We start from the raw sequence: 18,390 nt of genomic DNA, 5'->3' as shown, positions 1-18,390 counted from the left end.
CGGGGGAGGCTCCTCCCCGGGCCGGCTGGAGCTCGGCTCGCCCCGCGGGGACTGACGCACACGCACCCCGGTAACAGATGGGCCCGCCGGTTGCGGGGACCCTCGGGTCGCCCTCGGGACGCGGCCCCACGGCCCACCCCGCACCGGCGGCGGAAGTAGGAGCGGGACGGCCCGCGGCGGCGCGGAGCGGCTCCGCCCGGAAACCCGCGGCCCCGTGACTGCGCAGCGCTGAGCGGAGCCGCTACCGGCCCGGGCCGGGCCCGGACCCGGTCGGCAATCGCTGCCGCGGCGACAGGTGGGTCCCGGCGGGAGGAGGGACCCGGCGTGTGCCCGGGGCAGCGCGGAGCCCTCTCGGGCGGCGCTGGGTGTGCGTGGAGCTCTGGGTGCGGCCGGTCCCTGGGAGTTACTGCCGCGGAGCCGGCTCGCCGCGGGGGCAAGGTGCCCGAGGGGTCCGTGGCGGTCTCCTAGAGAGCCGAGGGAGCAGGGTGCGGCGGGGCTCCGGGTGGGGGCTGAGTGGCGGCCGTGGCTCCGTGCCCCGGCTCGCCCTGGTGCACGCTGTCGCTGACAGGATGAAGCTGCGGCAGGTCTCCGACTTGAGTGACTTCAGCCGAGGCCACAGGCTGCGGGAGTTGCTGTGCCGCGGAGAAGGGCCCAGCCACATCCAGTCCAGCCCCGACGGGCAGCACCTCCTGCTCCTGCAGAAGAGCCGGCCGCCAACCCTGCCGCGGGTGGTGGCCTTCCAGCGCCACAGCATCGCTGGAGCCGACCTGGAGAGGAGCTGGCAGCCGCCCCAGCCAGCCCTTGTGGGACTGTTCTTCCTGCAGAGCCCTGTGGTCCTGGGCTCCTGGGTACTGGCCGTGGTGTGGGAACATGGCCGGACCGAGGTTTGGCACTTTGTGGTGGCCGTGGGCTGGCAGCTGCTGCAGACACTGGAGCTCTGCCAGGGTGCCCGGGCACGAGTCGTGTCCGTCTGCAGCCAGGGAGCCAGCCTGGTGTGGTGTGAGGAGAGGCCGCCGCTGGGTGCTCACTCGGACATGAGCAAGTGTGCCTTCAGGTTCTGTGTCTGTGCCCGCGCTCTGGAGGTGGGGGAGCAAGGCGTGCGGCTGGGCACTGTGAGGATAGTCCTGCACAACAGCCCCGAGTACCAGGTCCTGGCCTCTCCCCAACACGTCTTCCTAGTGCCTGCTGCTGCCGGCTTCGCCACCACTTCCAAATTCCTCCTAATCTGGCAGCCAGAGAAGGCAGAGTTCACCATCACAGCCCCCTCTGCAGGCTTCATCCACAGCAAGGTGCTGCACTCCAGCAGCGAGTCAGACTTCAGAAAGCTCCTGCTGGGTTCTGTGGGTCTTCTCTCAGGTTTTGCGCCTCTGGACATTCACACCTCCACTGTGTCCAACAGTGGGGGTCTGCTGCTGGTGAGCACAAAGGGTTCTGTGAGTATCGTGGAGCCAGATGGGACACAGAGGCATATCTTTGACCTGGATGACAGTCCCCTTGCCCAAGGGAGTCCTGTCCAGCTGAAGACCTTTGGCAGCATCCTGGCCTGTGTGCTGTCTGGAGTACTGTATCTTGTTGACCAGAACAGTGGAAGGCTTGTAGAAAAGGAAGTCCTGAGCATGAAAGAGGTGCATTTCCTGGAGTCCCAGGGAGAGGAGGACAATATCCAGCTCCTCAGTCAGACTGGCATCTACAGCTTTAGCTTTTCCAAACCTGAGGACAGTAGCAAGCCTGAGCCATGCCTGGTGGAGATGGTGTTTGAGGAGGCCTGCAGATATTACCAGAGGAGGAGCCTCAGCAGCTCCAAGCTGACAGTGGAGAAGTTGAAGAAAGGTGGTACGTTCCAGGCTCCTGTGGTCCTCGCTGCCATCCTGCAGCACAGCCTCCACCAGAAGCAGAAGCCAGCCCAAGGCCTACAAGACACTTATGCCAAGCTGTTGAGCACAATGAGCCTGGAGCTGCAGAGCTACATGAGCCTGGAGCTCCTCAAGACTTGCGTGGTGTGTGCCCCAGAGAGTGAGGTGGAAAGCTACTGCAAGGAGCTGGTGGAGCAGGAGGTCAGCCGCATTCTGCAGTCTGACATGGACAAGGACAACTTGGCCTATCTGAACTCTGTCTTTGCCTCCTTCCCCAAGGCTGCCTGGAAAGCCATAAGGAGCTGCCTCCAGCTGCAGCAGAATGGGGATGGCCTCTTGGTAGCCAGGGCCACCCCAGAGGTATGGAAGAAAGTCCTGTGTCAGCCGCAGCTGGAGGAGGTGGGTCAGAATGGGATGGTCCCACTCTTTGAGCTCATTTGCGCCTCCTTCCTGAGGTTCAAACCCAAGTGGTTGCCCAGCTTTGTAGAGCTGACCCAGCAGTATGTTAGCAGCTCTTGGTCATACAGCAGCAAGGAGGGCCCAGAGGGCCGGGTGCCTCTGTACAAGAGAGCACTGGGAGTGCTGGCCCGAAAGAGCAAACACAGCGAGGCAGATGACGAGATGGAACTGGAACTGCTGCTCTGCAGCAAGAGGCCTAAGGCTGTGCTGCAAGCTCTGCACCTTCTCATCCATCTGAAGCAGTGGCAGAGGGTGGTGGAGGTGGCAGAGAAGTTCTCCAAACTCAGCCCCTTGCTTAACAAGGAGATATTCATCACACTGCTGGCTGAGTTTGCCCAGCACCGGGAGCTGGACCCTTACCTGGACAGGCTCTGGCCGCTATGCCCTGCTGAGCTCACTGCCTCAGACATCCTCACCATGGTCCTGCAGCACCTCCCCCATTCCCAGGAGGACCCAGTGCCTTTCTCCAGTGAGGGGAACCAGCTGACTGTGGGCTTGCTTAAGCCACTGCTGCAAAGGGTTTTGCAGCGTCCCAGTGTCCAGGATGAGATGTACTCAGATCTGCAGAGCACCACCTTCCCCCCTCCCACCCCACCCCGAGAGCACAAAATCCCCTCAAAATCTGTGGTTGATGATGTTCCTCAGCCATCCATGGCAAGGACTTCGTCGCCCTCGGCACTGCTACAGGATGACAGTGTATGAAGCAGGGAAGGACAATGTCATCCCAAGCCCTGGGTGCACAAGGAAGGGAAATCCTGTGTTGGCAGTACAGAAGCCTGCTCCCTTCTGAAGCGTCCCTGCAGCAGCATCTCGAAGAGCCTGTTGGGTGGCTGGGATTGGGGGATCTCCTCTTAGCCAGGGTAGGCTTTCTGATTTTTCCTAGCAAGTGCAATTGTGTGTGTGCCAGTGGAGGAGCAAATTCCAGGTGCATTTGCAGATGAAAACACTGGCTACACTACAGGACTACAGAACTGCTCCCTGCCCAAAGCACTTTGTTTTTGGTTTGTTTGGCTCCCTTTTAACTCCACTTCTTCCCTGATTCTCCAGTACTGGTGGTAGAGTGATAGGCCGGGATACACAGTCTTTCCGCCCCTTTCTCTCCTCAGTGAGTTGGGTGGTACCTCTAAGCTCAGCCTGTGAGAAACAGGGCATGTTTCTTGCAGCTGGGTCACTGAGTCCTGCTGCTTTGGGCTCAGTCAGATGCTAAATGCCAGTGTGGCACAGCTCCATGGCACCGGGGGTCCCAGCACACATGCTGGCAGTTGCAGCACTCCACACTTTGTCTCGCCACAATTCCTCTGGGATCAATCCTGTAGCTGTGACTGATTGCAGCTACTTAGCTGAAAAGAGCAGCCTAATTCCCTTATCTCTCTGTCCCAGACAGTACCCAAACTCTCTTCTGAGCTGAGAAGCTTGCAGCAGCCTGTGTGAGCTTGGCGCTGGCCCTGCCTTTCCCTTTCCTTTGTGGAAGCTTAGATTATGCTGCAGGACACCCGAGCCCTCTGTTCCCATCTCCTCTACCTTTGCCCTTTGCATACAAAGGGGCTTTGTCAGGGTTGTCTGGCTCATATTGTGCCTCTGTTTGCAAAATCAATGTAACTTGAGAGCAGTTTGTGCAGGAAGATCCAGCCTCTCTCAGGTGCCCAGTGCCTGGCCCCCTCCACCAGGAGGGAGACCCTGGCTGTGGCTTTGCCTCTGCATTCTGGGCTGTGGTGTAAAGGAGGTGTCTGTTGCCCTGTTGGGCCGCAGGAAGTTCACCTACATTAATCCTCTTGAGAGTGGTCTTAAGTGTGGAAGACAGACTCCTTTTAAAAATAAAAGTTCCTAAAGCACTGCTGAGGTCGTGGTGGTGAATGTTCTGAGGGTACACACCCTCAGGAGGAGGGTAGTCTTGTTTTGCCTCTAGTGAAAAATGGCCAGGCTCATTTCTCTGGTGCTGCCCAGCATGGCTCACAACTGGTACAACTGGGCTCAGAGAGCATGCCCAGGTAGCCAGTTCCCTCTGTGGTACTCAGCTGCTTAGCACTGTGAAGCCATGGAGGCAGGAGTCTGCACGGGCAGACTGGAGCGTGCGGGCCACAGGGAAGAGCCATCCAGGCTGTGCATGGCTGTGGCTGGGCCCAGCAGAGAGTTGAGGAAGGGAGGATTTTTTTTTCAAGAGCTGCAAATTGTTTATTTTTTAGGAAAACTAGCAACAGAGAACACCTGGCTGGCCCAGCAAAATCCTGCTGCCAGGCACAGTGTCAGAGCTGCCGTTGGAGAGATTATTATTTGGGAATCTACTGTAAAGATGTGGCAGAGTCTCCCCCAGAGACAGGCTTGGCTGTGGAAAGTCCCTGTGGTGGAAAAAGGCCTGGCAAAGAGGAAGAGGAACTGCTGCAATGGTTCCATTGCTGAACCGCTAGAAAGTGGCTGGTTATTGATGAGACCTTCCTTGGAGGGGGATGGCCTTGTGCTGTGGCCATGGGACACTGAGTTTCCCTCTCACTCTGGCAGCTGCCACAAACATGAGTGGAGGGAGCGTGGCCTGAAAGGACAGCTGGTGGCATCCACTGTGAGCATTTTGTATTGAGCTGTCCTTGCCTCCTCTCCAGGCAGCTGCTGGCCTTGCCTGACACTGGTCTCACCCACCTCCCAGGGCTGCTCAGGAGGAGGATGATGGATGGACCTCAGCACCACTTAGAGCCATGGCTCCAGGGATTGGAACACTGCCCTGGAGCTGCACTGAATGGGGAGCTGCTGAGAGCAAGCCCCACACCTTGGCAAAAGCTGTGCAGTCATTTGGGGAGGACATCTTCATTTCCAGGGCTGTGTTTGGGTGCAGGTAGCCACAGTGAATAAGGGTCAAGCTCCCTGCCTTCCAGCACTGGCTCTGCAGAGAAGCAGAGCAGGGAAGAAGCAATTCCCACAAAGCCAGCAAGCAGAAACTGAAGCCAGCAGCAGTCCTGTGTGAGCTGGCATGCCCGAGGCACAGCAAGGGAAGAGGAAGCGGGGAAAATGATGCAGTAGGGACAGCCTGAGACTTGGGGGCAGAAGCCTCCATGTATGGGCTCTAGACAAACAGGAAGTAGTCACAATTCTGGAGGCTGAGGGTCCAGGGGAGAGGAAAACAAGGCAAAACAGAGCTGAATGCTTTCCAAGGGGTTGTTGGATATCTCACTCCAAGAACCAGGAAGGGTGGGAAACCCTGGGGGAAGCAGGGGCCAAACCAATGTGAAGGACAGATTCAGCTGACTGACAGGCAAGCACAGGGCTCTCTCTGCAGTCGGACTGCTGGGGGAGACAGCAGGAGGTAAGACCCATGCAGTTTCAGATAAAGCCTGAAGGAGAAACTAGCAATTAGATCTGAAGGCAAGTGGAAAAAGCAGTAAGAAGAGATGCACGTAGTGGAGGGGGAGCGGCCTGGCCCTCTCATTCTGTTCCAAAGAAACTTGGACTTTGCAACAAAGGAAATGAGTCAAGCTGCTCACGTATATCCCCTGTGCCTGACACGGCTTTTGGGATGGTCCCTGCACTTGCTCCAGGGACCAGCACAAAGCAATGCCTGGACTCACCCCAAGGCTCTACTGGACCAAGTTGCCCTTGGTTTATCTGTGCATGCAGCTCTTTCTGTGCAGAGCTTGGCGTGTGCAGGGATGGCCACAGAAAATATCCATGCCACCGTATCTTGCTGAGAGAAGGAGGTGTGGGCTGCAGGCACCCCATAAACTCACTGGAAATCCACAGATGATACATACTAGGGTATCTATGCCAGAGGGAAGAGCTCATGTGCTGGGGACAGCTTGGGGTAACACTTCATGGACAGGAGACTTTGTGTAGCTTGTCCCAGGGAGGGACTTGGCACTCACCCAGTCAGAGGTGCAAAGGGCTGCCCAGTGAGGGGAACATCACTCAGTCTTAGTGACACTGAGCAGTCATCTTGTATCAACCCATAGGCTGGCTGTGGGCAAAGCACACTTGGGAACACCACAAAGAGCCCTCTGGTCCCAGGCACAGCCTCAGCTTGTGCCAGCAGCGGGGAGTCCTTCAGCCCCTAGCCCTGTGTACTTCCATCACTGCTAGACCTGAGGAGCACAGTCACATCCCACACTGCACACAAACACACCATTTATTGTTTGACACCAAAAATTACAGCCTTGGAAAGAGGTAGGCTCCCTGCAAAAATAAATAATCACATTTTTCAAGTGAGGGGGTCTGTCCATTTCCTCCTCCATCTGTGGGTGATGGGAGTTAATGCCTTGTAGAAGGCCTGGGGATTTTGTAGGAGTAGAATGTTGGTGGCCTGCAAAACCAAGGTCACATATGTCACCCCCAGCCAGAGAGGGGATCAAGGGACAGCTCCGGATGCACTGGGATGGTCAAATATCATCCCACCCAGCCCCACAGGAAATAGGGTATGGAGACAGCTTTCCCCAAACCCACCAGCTTGGGAGACTGAGACAGGGGCACCTCCAGACTTAGGAGTGTGGGAAGATGATAGGGGACACCACAACTGCATGCACACTCCTTGATCTGCACTCACCCTGGTCCCCACCCCCCTCCCTCTTGTCCCCTGATGCCCCTGTGTTACAGGGGGGCTGCCCCCCACCCCACACAGGGACCTGGCAGTGTAAGTAGCTTACATCTCAAAGTCTTCATTCCTAGAGGGGAGAAAAATGAGGGGACAGTGTTAGTGGGGCAAGAAGATGCCTTGTGGGAGAGCACATAGGCTTCAGGGTGCTGTGGTCCCCTCCACCCTGTCTGCCTGATCTGAAGAGAGCATGGGCTCTTACAGGCCCCAGAGCATAAGTGCTCCTTCCCCAGGCAGGAAGGGCCCCACACTCAGTGGCTCAGCAGCACCCAGATCCCTATACCTCAACTTGAGCTCCCTGAGGTTCCTGGGCAGCTAAGCCCATGGCTCCAGCCAGCTCAGAGGAGCTGGGGAACCCCCAGCACAACAGCTGCACCACAGAGCCACGATGGAGATGGAAATCCAGCTAGAAACTGCTCACTACCCTCAGGGGTCAGTGCCTGTCCTGGTGATGGAGGTGCCGGGCAGCCCAAGGACACCAGTGGCCACAGGCACGTGAACAAGCACTGCACCCTCGTGGCATGCCACCAACCATGCAGCACACTGCATTCTGCCCAGCATCCAGCTGTGCTCCCATGCCAGTGCTCCAGCACAAAAATGGTGCAAAACAGAGCAAGTCAGGGGGTGGACTTGAGCCAGGCTGGGGCTGCAGCCCTGCCTTGCTCCTTCCTCCAAAGGGGATGCACCTTTGTCCACCCAAATGGGAGGTTCAGAGCAGGCAGAGAAAAACTCCAGAATATGCCCATCTTCAGAGGCTGAGGGCCCCAAGCCACCTCTCAGGTTCTCCCCAGCCCACATTACTTTGGCCTGAGCCCCACAGGCTGCCACAGGACATGAAGGGACATGTGGCAGGGGGACCCCAGACACAGCGTAGTCACAGGGGGTGGGGCTGCTCCTCACCTGTACACATCAGCAATATCCATGCGGCGGTAAAACTTGGCAAGTCTGACAGCCAGGATGATGCTGGGCAGCAGGAACAAGGTGCACCAGCCCAGGCTGAACCAGAAGGCATTCTGCATGGGGTGGAGGAAGAGCCATTAGGTCCAGAGATCAACTGGGAGCATCTCTTCTGCTCCAAGCACTCCCCAGTAACCGCTCACTGCTTCTCAGAGCCCAGCCTTTCCTCTTAGCCACAGCAGTTTGCTGAGCAGAAGCTGAGTACTGTTCCCTGTGCATCCCTGACCCTTCCCTGCATCCCTCATCCTGTGCATGAGGACGACAAGAGGACTTCACTGCCACCCCACACACATGTGTCACTCTACCCACCACTGCTCCACTCACCACAGAGTCCATGATATAGTCACAGCCAATGGCCTCCACATTATCCAAGGACTGAGCTATGGGCTTGCAACGTGCCACATCTTCTGTCACCTGGGGACATGGTGGGCACAGCATATGTCAGCATCCACCAAGCCTCAGAGCTCATTCTTCCCTTCTCTCCACCTCACTACGGAAGGCTCAGCTTACCCTGCTCTTGGCCCATGAAATGTAGGTTTCAAAGAAATCCAACAGCTGCTCCAGGAAGGCCCATGTCTCCTGAAGGGTCAAGCACAGAGTGATGTTGCCCCACCATCCCCCTCCATGCCCCATATCCCCTCCATTTCAGGGTCAGGGCTCTCAGACCACCTCAGCCCAGCAGCAATAGGGGTGAATGCTTCACCCCCACCTGCATCCCTTGCTGGGGATGCCATAAGCGAAGGGGGCACCCAGGGGTTTGGCTTCCCTGTATAGAGGGAGGTCTTGGTGAGGGGGTCTGCTCTGTGTGACCTAGCAGCAGGGCAAGGAAAGCTCACATTCTTGATGATGTTTGGTGTCTCCCTCTCCAGGAACTCCTGGGTTTTGCTGGCTTTGTCCAGCGCAGCTGTTGTCTGTCCCTGAGGTGAAAGGTGCTGTCAGCAGTGTGATCTAAGTGGGGTTCCTGCACTTCACCAACCCTGCACAGCAGCTATCCCTGGGGCACAGCCTCTCAGAGCTGTGGTGTTCCCAGCAGTCACACACTGGTAGTGCCAAGTACCCCAGGCAGAGGGAGCCTGCACCTGGCAGGGTCCATGGCCTCTCTCCCTCTACCCTATGAACAGCCCCTGCAGCACACGAAGAGTCCCATAGCAGCCCCTCAGACTGCAAGTTAGTCCCACCACCTCCACTGCAGGACTTCGAGGGTGCTTTGCAGGGTGCCTGGGACTGGTATGCACTACCCTGATGCAGCTTACCTCTAGCTGGGCAGCCCCACGCTGCACTGAGTGGATGTTCTCCTTCAGACTTTGCTGGGGACAGAGGGAAGGGGGGTCAGAGGTGCAGACCCCATAGCTCACGTAAGACCCTGCCAGCAGGCTCTGAGCTCTAGGGAAGCCCAACCCAGCATCCCCAGGACATCCCCCAGCTCACCAGTGGCCCAGAGAAGCTCGCCTGCATCTCCTTTTCCAGCTCCCTCAGTTCCCGAGCGTTATCTTCCAGGGCCACCTTCTCATCCGCGCCCTGGAAGAGCCACAGTCAGCAGTGCCCAGCTCTGTGCCTCACCACAGCCAGCTGATGGGCCAGGCTGGGGAAAAGAGCTGGGTGAGAGTAAAGGGCCTCCCTCCAACACTCAGGCAGGCACAGAAGAGCCCTGCAACCCATGTCTTTGGGACAGGGTGGCTATGGCCCTGGAATGTCATAGTGTCTCACCGCTTCTTCTGCCAGCTGCTCCAACTCTGCAGCCAGATCCAGGAGGCTTCCCTGGGTCATATTCTGATCCAGCTGGAAAAGGCAGAGACGGCTATGAGAATGAAAAAAGGGGTTCATAAGGGGAGCTATACCCCTTCTTTGTGGGGCAGAGTGGAGCCAGAGCCTTCTGGGCAGAGGATGTGCCTAGTTACCCTAATGGGTTACACAGATGGCAGAGGACTCCCACAGCAGCAAAGGAGACAGCAGTAGACCTCCCCAACCCACACACAAGCCCCCCAATCCCAAGACCAGGCTATACCCAGCACACCTGCTCCAGGGTGAGGGTGAAGTTGGGGGGCTGTCCGGCCCGACTGGCATTCAGCAGCAGGTCTTTCTGGCTCTGGCTGAGCAGGAAGATGGGGCTTAGGGTGATGTTCATCTTCTCGAAAACTGTGGAGATGTTTCCTGTGTACTGCCAGAGCAAAGGGGACCATGATGGGACATGTGTCGGCACCTCACTGTCCCCTCAGCTTTTGGTCTGGATCCCTGTCCTCAAGATCCTGGCACCCCTACGCTCACCTGGCTGATATTCAAGAGCTCATCCAGGGACATGCTCTGGTCTAAGTGCAGAGTTTGCCACAGGGAAGCATCTTGCTGGCACTGCCTGCAGGATGGGGGCATAGGGTTGAAAACAGGGCAGGTGAGGACCACCCCGTCCCAGGAACATGTCCTCACCTGTGCAGGTAGGTTGCACCTTGCTCCTTCCCTGCAATCAGTGCCTACCCACAGCCTGGGAAGGTAGGGAAAGCTGTCCTGCTCCTGGAGAGCATCTGAGGGCATTGAGCAGCTCTACCCCCACCAAAGGCACAGTGTCAAGACTGGGACCCACCTGTATATCTCTGAGAAGTTTGCCGTGTCACCCTTCAGGCCCAGCAGCTCTGAGAGATTGAAGTTTGGGATCACACCAGGGGTGTCCAGGAGCTAAGAGCAAGGAAAGAGATGGAGAAACTAGACACAGTACAGAGCAGGACACCTTGGTAGAAAATCCTAAATGGCTAGTGCTGCCTCTGCTCCACCAGCAGCCCTCATTTAGGAAGCAGTATCTCCAGGCAGGGCTGTTTCCCCACAGCAAGCTTACCTGGAAGAGCTGCTGGTTGCGCCAGGACTCACAGAACAGCATGTAAATGTTGCCCCCCAGCACGAAGATGATCATCACCAGCAGCATGAGCAGCCAGAAGAAGATGAAACTGAAGCCAACCCCTCTGCCGGGACAGAAATGCCATCAGCACCAGCAGTCCTGTGGCCCAGCACTGATGCTGGCATTGCCTCCAGCTCGCAGAGCCCAGGGGTTACACACCCCTCATCCCCACAGTTGTGGGAACACCACCCTTCCCACAAACTTGTCTCCACTCTGCCTTCAGACCCCAGAGCATGACTGGGCTCTACCCTGGAGCTTGGATTCCAGAATAGCTTCCCACAGCTTTGCAAGCCAGCACTCCCCCGCAGAGCTGCAGGACCCACGCACACACTGCCAGCCCTCGCCATCACGGGGCAAACAGGCTCCCCTTGAATGCCTCTCACCAGCACCACGTTTGGCCTTCAATTTACCACCTGCACAGGGAGTTGCCATGGGGCAGGCCATTCAGCTGCAGTAACATGATGATTTAGGAGCTCGAGCATTCCCAGGCCAGCCCTGCCCACCCATCCCACCACTCCCACACATGTCCTTGGCAGCCAGTTGAGCCTCACGCCATGAAGAAGTTCCCGCCAGCATCGGAGAGGCTGCTGCGCTGTGTGGGCAGCACACCTTCCTTCAGCCCCAGGGGCCCCAGCAGCAGCCCTAAAACATTGCAGAGGACCACCAGCAGCACTGTGCAGCACAGAAGGGTACACACAATCAACCTGGGGAAGACAAAGGGCAGGAGTCAGGTAGCAGAGCCTGGGACCCTGAGCAGCACCCTACAGCCCACAGCTGCCTTCATGGGGAGGAAAAAAAGGTCCCAGACACCACAGCAGGGAAGGTGCATGTGTGTCTGCAAGGCACAGCTCTGACCACCCTGTACCCACAACTCCACAACCCAGCAAGCCCCCACCTCCAGCAACTGGAGGAGCAGGAGCCTTAAAACTCTCCAGACAGTGGAGCCAGGACCGGCAGTCTCTCACTCACCTGAGCCCATCCCAGGCAATGACTGGCTCCCTGTACTCCTCCAGCACTGATGTGGTATCATTCACAAAGGCCTCAACTTTCTCCTCCACATCCAGGAGCGGCAACTCTTCCTGCAAGCTTCTGATCTCCTGCCTGATGAGGCCCAGCTGGTCCTGGCTCTCTGCAAGGAAATGGGGACACGCTGACATTGTGAGCTGCCACCCAGGCAGCAAGGACTCAGAAAGGATAGGAAAGGGGTAGTCCTGGCCAAAGATGACATTGGCATGATGGCACCTGGGGACAGCCAGGGCTGCAGGGAAGGCCTCCAGGAAAGACTGGCTTGAGAAGGGAGGAGGGAACCCTAGAAGAGGGAGAAGTCAGCACACAAAGCCCTGCTTACTTGCCACCACTTCCTGGGACTGCTCTTGCACCTTGTCAGGGATCATCTCCAGTGTTCTGTTAACCTGCATCCAGGGGAGCACAGCATGAAACTCACATCCCTGCCTACAATCCAGAGCTGAGCAGAACATCCCCTTGTCCCCAGATACTAGTAGCACAGGACAGCCAGGCTCCCCACAGCACCCAGGCCACCCTACCAGTGTGCAGGGATGGTTGGGACAGCAAGCAGACCTCTGGCCAGCCCCTCCCTCCATGTCACACACTGAACTCCTGACAGAGCTCTTCCCATGCCATTCCCCATCAGCACAGCCCCAGCAGTTGCAGGAGCACCCAGCTTTGTGACTGGGTGAAGGGAACACTCCTTACCTCCTCTAAATCAGTCTCTATGTTTGAGTCAGAGACCTCATGCAGGGCCTCCAGCTGCTGCTCCACACCTGGGATCTGCAGGGAAGAGCCTGGGGTGAGGGAGCAGTGGGGGTTGGGACAGGGGCTGCTGGGGCCCCCCACCTGCACCTTGTCCCTCCTCACCGTGCTGAAGTTGGCAGTGAAGGTGAGCCCATCCAGGGACACATGGCTGCAGGGGAGGCCACAGTTCTGCAGGGTGTGGTTGAGCTTGTCCTGCAGGCTGATCAACCGCTGGCTGTAGTTGCCCTGCAGCTCCTCGAGGTCTGAGCGACTGATGGCAATGTTGCCAAAGGTGTCCTTCAGTGTCTCCACCCCTGGGGAGATAGTGGGGACCTCAGGGCCTCATCCTGCCAGTGGGGCAGGGACTCATTCTCACCCAACTGAACCTCGGGAACCCACGAAAAAATGCAACATAGGGGTGCCCTCAAAGTCATGGCACTTGCCCCAGCATGTGGTTGGGAGGCCAAAGGGATCCACCTTCAAGGGAGCCTTACCCAAACATGCACCTATCCCCCATCTCTTGGTTCCAGCATCCCCCTGAGTCCCTTGCCAGAGTCTCAGGGATGGGGCCAGTACCTTGCAAAAGGTTCTGGAGAGATCCCAGAGCCCCGTCCATGCTGCTCCTGATGCGCGAGGTGATCATAGCGCCCAAGTTGGGCCCAATGTCTGCAGAGATGGGAGCGGTGATGTCAATGACAGGATCCCTGCAAGGTCCTGGGGCTTGCAGGAAGGCTGGTGAAAACACTGACACCACCAGCACCCCTCCCTCACCCACCCTCCAGGTGGGGGGCAATGGGGACCTCCCCACCCTTGCACCACCTGCATCACCCTTCCCAGAGAGGAGCCTGAATAAAGAAAAGCAGCAACTGGGGCAGAGCTGGAGCTTGGAAGAGCCTCCAGACCCAGTCCCTTTAGAAATCCCCATAACAACCAGCCCAGTGGCCCACAGGGTCAGCAACCATCCACAGGGCAGAAAGGTAAACCCACACCACACCCCGCTGCCCAAGAACCCCCAGCCCTGGAGCAGCTCGCCACAGAACCATGGGGATGCTCCAGCCCCTCCCATCGCACACCCTCACCCTGGAGGCTGTGGTTGGCATAGTCCAGCGGGACATCGCTCCTGCTGATGATAAAATCGACTTGCTGTAGGGACAGACATGTGGTGTCAGTGAGGGTGGGGACCTTTCTCTGCTGCCAGCCCCTCTGTTGACCTTCCCCAGGGGTCTATTTGGGCTGCCAGCCCCTCTGTTGCCCTTCCCCAGGGGGTTATTTGGGCTGCTCCTCCTGCCTGGCCCCTTGCCCCCAAGACATGGCAGGGGGACCATGCGTGCCTGGGGGATGGAGGCCGCGTAGGTGTGGACGTCATGCAGAGTGCTGTTCACATTGGGGAAGGTGCTCTTCACAGCCTGGGAGAAGCGGGCATTGCTGATGAGGGCACAGACACCACCAGCCCTGCGAGGGAAGGGTGGCAGGGTCAGCATATGGGGAGTTCAGTCCCAATACTCTCCAAATCCACCCACACAGACCCCAGCCTGCAGGGTCTGGAGCACACCAGTGAGAGTGCACACTCGCTGGAGCATCCCAGCAAGTGCCCTGCACTGAGGGACCAGAGAGGAGGGACACAGGAAACTGAGGCACGGGGGAGCCCGGTACACCTTGGGGAAGCTGTCGGGAAAGGTCTGCACGGTGCCAATGTGCAGCCCCCCGGGGCCAGCTTCCCACCGCCGGCCTTCCTCTCCTTTGTCCCGCCGTGCCGGGATCTGCTCGTGAACAATGGCAGTTTCCTGGCACGGCCGCCGAGCGCCGGCATTTCCAGCCACCCCCGGGTTCCATCCGGAGCCTCCCGGCCGCGCACTCACAGGAGGAAAGCGGAGAGCAGCAGGACAGAGGTCCAGAGCGCCCGGCGCCGGCAGCCCATCCGCCGGCCCTGCTTCTGGTACATGCGGCCCCCGCAGTGCCCGCAGCAGCGGCAGCAGCAGAAGCAGCATCCCACCAGCGGCACGAGGATGATGAGCAGGATTCCAATGGCCGCGCAGACGAGGAAACCCAGTTCATAGAGCAGCAGCTGGGATAGGTAGAATGAGAGGCAGCGTAACGCTGAGCCCTGAAGGCTCCTCAGCTCTGCACACCCTGTCCAGACCCAAACAGACAAAATGGGTCCCCCCAGGGAGCAGAATATCTCCCCTCCCTGCTGCCCAGCATCCAGGGCTCAGCCTCAGAGCAGCACCCACCAGCATCCCCAAGTACACGGTGGCCTGGGGCTGTCAGCTCCCCACCTCAGCTGCCTGCTCACCTCGTGGATGTACTCCCAGCTGGACTCACTCTGGGATTGCCCAAAATTAATCATATCTGGGAGACAAGAAGCACAGAGGGCTGTGAGCAGGTGCTGGGCCCTATGGGGCTCTCCAAGAGGACCCCAGACCCTGCTCACCCCAGAGAGGCACTCTCAGCCTGAGGCATCACCTGCATCTCAGACCAGCTCAGAGTATGGCATTTTTCTCCCTTGCAGCTGCCCTCCCCAGCCATCACATCATGCAGCATTTTTACACACAGGAAAGTGCTGCCAGCGCCAAGGCTCCCAGGGGTCCACAGAACAAGGGGGTTCCTCACCACAGTGGGCATAAGGGACACCGCCCATGAGGCTGCCCTGCTGCAGCCCAGCCTCACACAGATAGCCAAGGGCACTGCCAGTGAGGAATGAGTACTGGGGCAAAGGCCCACTGCCACGCTGCCTCTTTCATTCCCAGGGTTCTCCTTGCCTGTGCCCCATGCCCCCAATACAAGCCTTAACAGCACTTGGGGCACATATACCCTGGTGTCTATGTGACATATGTCCATAAAGCCATGTGTGCCAGCCACACCTCTGCTAGCACATTGATGGTGAGCAAGGGTTGAATCCAGTGAAGGAGGAAATACAAGTGGCAGCAGCCAGAGTGGCATTTCCCTCCAGGTGGGAAGTACTTGCACCATGAATATCGAGAAGCTGCAGGGCCCTGGTATCACCTGTGCAAACCTGCAGCTGCTTCAGGACAGAGCTGTGACAGCAACAGGAGCAAGGACAAGTGCTGGCAAGCAGGGCAGTGCACAGGGAGAGCCCACAGTGTTGCCACTGGCACTGGGACACACTGCTCTTGGTGGCCAGCAAGCACAGGGGGCTGCAAGGCAGGCAAAGACCCTGCAGGCAGAGTGGGTTTGCTCTGCACACTTTGGGGGCCTAGGATTAAGGTGCCTGGAGGGAGAATGGGAAAGGAGTCTGCAAGGCAGCACTACCACTAACACCTGTCCTGGGGCCCAGCTAAGATAGTCCCACAGTTGTTATGGGACATGAGCAGGACACAGCAGGCAATCCTTGGGATCCCATTCCTGATTACCCCAGCCATATCCCTCCTTAGCCAGTAACCCAGTGTTTAAATGCTGGATGGACAGTCAGCACTGCAGGAGGGCTCATGTTTAACGGGGACCCAAGCATCCCCCCAGCACTGCCAGCCCCCCGCCGCCATGCACCCACCTATGGGCAGGGGGTTGGGCTGCACCAGCCGCAGGAAGCCGTGTGCCATTGTCACCAGCCCCGGCGTGCTGCTCCCCGGCGCCTCCGGGCCAGGGCCGTACGTGGGCTTCGAGATGTTCCCCAGCTCCATCGCAGCAGCTCCTGTAGACACCTTGGCACCGGGAGGAGCTGTTGGTGTCGTCGGTGCACGGGACCACCCAGCCTGCCCTGCCTCCGACCAGGAAATGCAGAGAGAAAAAATCAAGCACCTGCCCCGTCCTGCCCGGAAGAAAAGAGCTGCGGGAGAGCACCGAGGAAGGATGGGGAGTCCTGTGAGCAGTGGGGTGGGTGGGAAGCCAGGCAGGAGGTGCCCACGAGGGACCGGGGGCTGTGAGGGATGAAGCGGATTCAGAGCACTCACCCTGTCCTCTGACACCTCTCTGCGCCCACGGCTGCGGCAGGGTCCGGCCGCACCGTGCCAGTGGCCAGGTCTGTGGTTTGTTTAAGTTTCAGCGATGACTGCTGACAAGCTGTTTGCCGGGGCAGGAGGCGATGCCGGGATCGCCCCACCCTGCCCCTTACGGCTCTTGGCACCCGGCCACCTCGGGCCGCCTCCGGGGCAGGGTCACCAGCGACCTGTCCCGACTCAGGCATCGGGAAGGGTCCCTCTCCTCGCCCTCCGCTAAGCTTCCCTGCCCATGCTGGTTTCCTCCTGCCCCAGCCCAGGAGCTGGGTGGCCCGGGGTGATCCCGAGGGCAGCCGTCCCGCCCGCTGCGCCCCACACCATCTGCATCCCTTCGGGATGGGACGCGTTGAGCCGTTCACAATTTCAACACAAACCAGCTGTAGCCACAGAAGCAGGTTTTGCATCTAAAAACCTTCCGAAATGGAGCACTGCGGCAAACCCAGCATTTTTCACACGCGTCCCGGTCCCCCCAAGCGATGAACAGCCTCCCGGCCCCCACAGACAGCATTTTTTCTCCAAGGCTGGGCGCCCTCTCGGCTCCATCCCCGCTCCCCGCAGAGCTTTCCCACGCCGCGTGGCTCCATCCCCCGCCCCGCCGCCGGAGCTCCGGGAGCCGCAACCGGGGGTAGGAGCGGGGAGGGGCCGGGGGGTCGCTCCCGGTTGTGCCGCGGACGCACCCGGTGGACGCGGGGCAGCTGCCCCGGGGGTCACGTCCCGGCGGGCGGAGCTCCCCAGCTCGGCACGGCTCCGCACCGAGCCCGCGGCGCGGGCGGCCCCGGGAGGTGCGGGAAGGGACGGACAGAGCCGCCCCTTCCGCCCCGGCCCGTCGGGATCTGTCCGGGCCGTGCGGCCGCGCCGGCCCCCTCCTCTGCCGAGGGGGAGCCCTCTGCCCCACCCCTCCCCGTTGCACCCTTCCACCCGGGGATCACGCCTGCTCCTTGCCCCGGCCCACCCTGGCATCCTGCATCTCCCCCAGAGACCCCGGCCCCTGCCCTGTCCCGCATGGGAGAGCCTGCCGCCCACAGGCCCTCTGCCTGCGGATGCTCCCTCCTTGTCTAACAGAACCAGCACTTACCCCTCACTGCCAGAGCCACCGCTGGCCCCTCCAGAAGCCCACCCTGCAACAGCACCCTTGCCGGCAACCCGCCCACGCTGCCCACCTTGCCCCTGTGCCAGCCCTCAACTGTGCCCTCCTGCGCTGGAGTAGCTGGAGCCCCCAGCATGGTCCTCTACCCTTGGCCTGTGTCCCTGCATGGGACAGCACAGGCTTTTGGACAGGGACCAGCAGGGACTCTGGGTGAGCAGTACCTGAATGCCCTTTGCATGGTGAGCTCCCTGGCCCCTCCATCACCCACGCCTTGCTCATTGCCACCTGCAGTTACTGCTTAACTTTCCTTGGCACAAGCAGGCATCACTGCCCTCCGTGACCTTAGGTAAAAGTAGCACAGGGAGGAGGACAGCCCTGCTTCGGGTTTTCTTCCTGGTCTGGCCCATGCTGGGTGCCAGAGTGTCATGTGGGACCCTGTGGCACAGCACTGGCATTGGGACAGGGCAACAGAGGACACAGATTCATCCCAACAAAAAAGGAGGGGAAAAAAAAAAAGCAGGTAGTGATTTTCTCACAGTACTGGAACTGATGTGGGGAAGGAGGTTTGGGGGCTTCAAGGTGTCCTTGGGCTTTCCAGGTCAGACCTCAACTGAGGTCTGGTGTGGTGGCCTTGGGGCCCTCCAGCAGCTCCCAGGTGCATGTGCAGGATCCAACCAGGCATATACAGGATCGGACACAGATGGCAGGATCTGCTCCTGCAGGCCATTGATCCCTTCCCGCCCAGGGCATCCCACTGAGCCTGCCTGAGCTCAGGGCATGCCAGAAACAAGGGTATTGATGCCTCAGCTCTGTGTGCCACACCATGGGCTCACCTGGGCAAACCTGCCCTCACCTGCCCAGCTGCCCTCCTCAGT

At 59.0% G+C, this 18,390-nt stretch overlaps 2 protein-coding genes across 6 annotated transcripts; one reads left to right on the top strand and one right to left on the bottom strand.

Annotated features, from left to right (window-relative positions):
* Positions 1–39: 39 nt before the first annotated feature.
* On the top strand, positions 40–4,145 carry HPS6 (HPS6 biogenesis of lysosomal organelles complex 2 subunit 3). Its single transcript, XM_015632937.3, has 2 exons — positions 40–295; positions 569–4,145. Exon 2 carries the CDS (start codon positions 570–572, stop codon positions 3,012–3,014), a length of 2,445 nt encoding a protein of 814 aa, XP_015488423.1. The 5' UTR covers positions 40–295; position 569; the 3' UTR covers positions 3,015–4,145.
* A 2,254-nt stretch (positions 4,146–6,399) lies between these two features.
* LOC107206764 (prominin-1-A-like) lies at positions 6,400–17,403 on the bottom strand. 5 transcript variants are annotated; one of them, XM_015632936.3, is made up of 25 exons: positions 17,106–17,403; positions 15,984–16,190; positions 14,769–14,824; positions 14,335–14,540; positions 13,807–13,927; positions 13,555–13,618; positions 13,052–13,141; positions 12,599–12,789; positions 12,437–12,511; positions 12,072–12,135; positions 11,693–11,852; positions 11,275–11,427; positions 10,664–10,787; positions 10,415–10,506; positions 10,105–10,189; positions 9,854–9,997; positions 9,547–9,618; positions 9,268–9,357; positions 9,093–9,146; positions 8,676–8,756; positions 8,350–8,418; positions 8,164–8,253; positions 7,783–7,895; positions 6,935–6,952; positions 6,400–6,594 (listed from the first exon to the last, which is right to left on the bottom strand). In XM_015632936.3, exons 1-25 carry the CDS (start codon positions 17,386–17,388, stop codon positions 6,543–6,545), a joined length of 2,754 nt encoding a protein of 917 aa, XP_015488422.2. In that variant the 5' UTR covers positions 17,389–17,403; the 3' UTR covers positions 6,400–6,542. The 5 variants fall into 5 exon arrangements, with proteins under 5 accessions (XP_015488422.2, XP_033371413.1, XP_033371411.1 ...); XM_033515522.1 differs by lacking the exon at positions 17,106–17,403 and adding an exon at positions 16,384–16,463 and having other exon boundaries at positions 15,984–16,194; XM_033515520.1 differs by lacking the exon at positions 8,676–8,756.
* Between the last annotated feature and the right edge of the window lie 987 nt (positions 17,404–18,390).

The sequence above is a fragment of the Parus major genome, chromosome 6 (genome assembly GCF_001522545.3).
Source record: "Parus major isolate Abel chromosome 6, Parus_major1.1, whole genome shotgun sequence".
In the NCBI taxonomy this organism is placed as follows: domain Eukaryota; kingdom Metazoa; phylum Chordata; class Aves; order Passeriformes; family Paridae; genus Parus; species Parus major.
The sequence above is the reverse complement of the archived record's forward strand: the minus strand, read 5'-3'. Positions and strand labels throughout refer to the sequence as shown.

Excerpts from the sequence above, each read along its gene's own strand:
- HPS6 (XM_015632937.3), top strand. The coding sequence starts at position 570 with ATGAAGCTGCGGCAGGTCTCCGACTTGAGTGACTTCAGCCGAGGCCAC.
- LOC107206764 (XM_015632936.3), bottom strand. The coding sequence starts at position 17,388 with ATGCCAGGGTGGGCCGGGGCAAGGAGCAGGCGTGATCCCCGGGTGGAA. Across the intron at positions 12,512-12,598 it reads TCACTGCCAACTTCAGCACG|ATCCCAGGTGTGGAGCAGCA; the intron begins GTGAGGAGGGAC and ends TCTTCCCTGCAG. Across the intron at positions 9,147-9,267 it reads CGAGCTTCTCTGGGCCACTG|CAAAGTCTGAAGGAGAACAT; the intron begins GTGAGCTGGGGG and ends CTCTGTCCCCAG.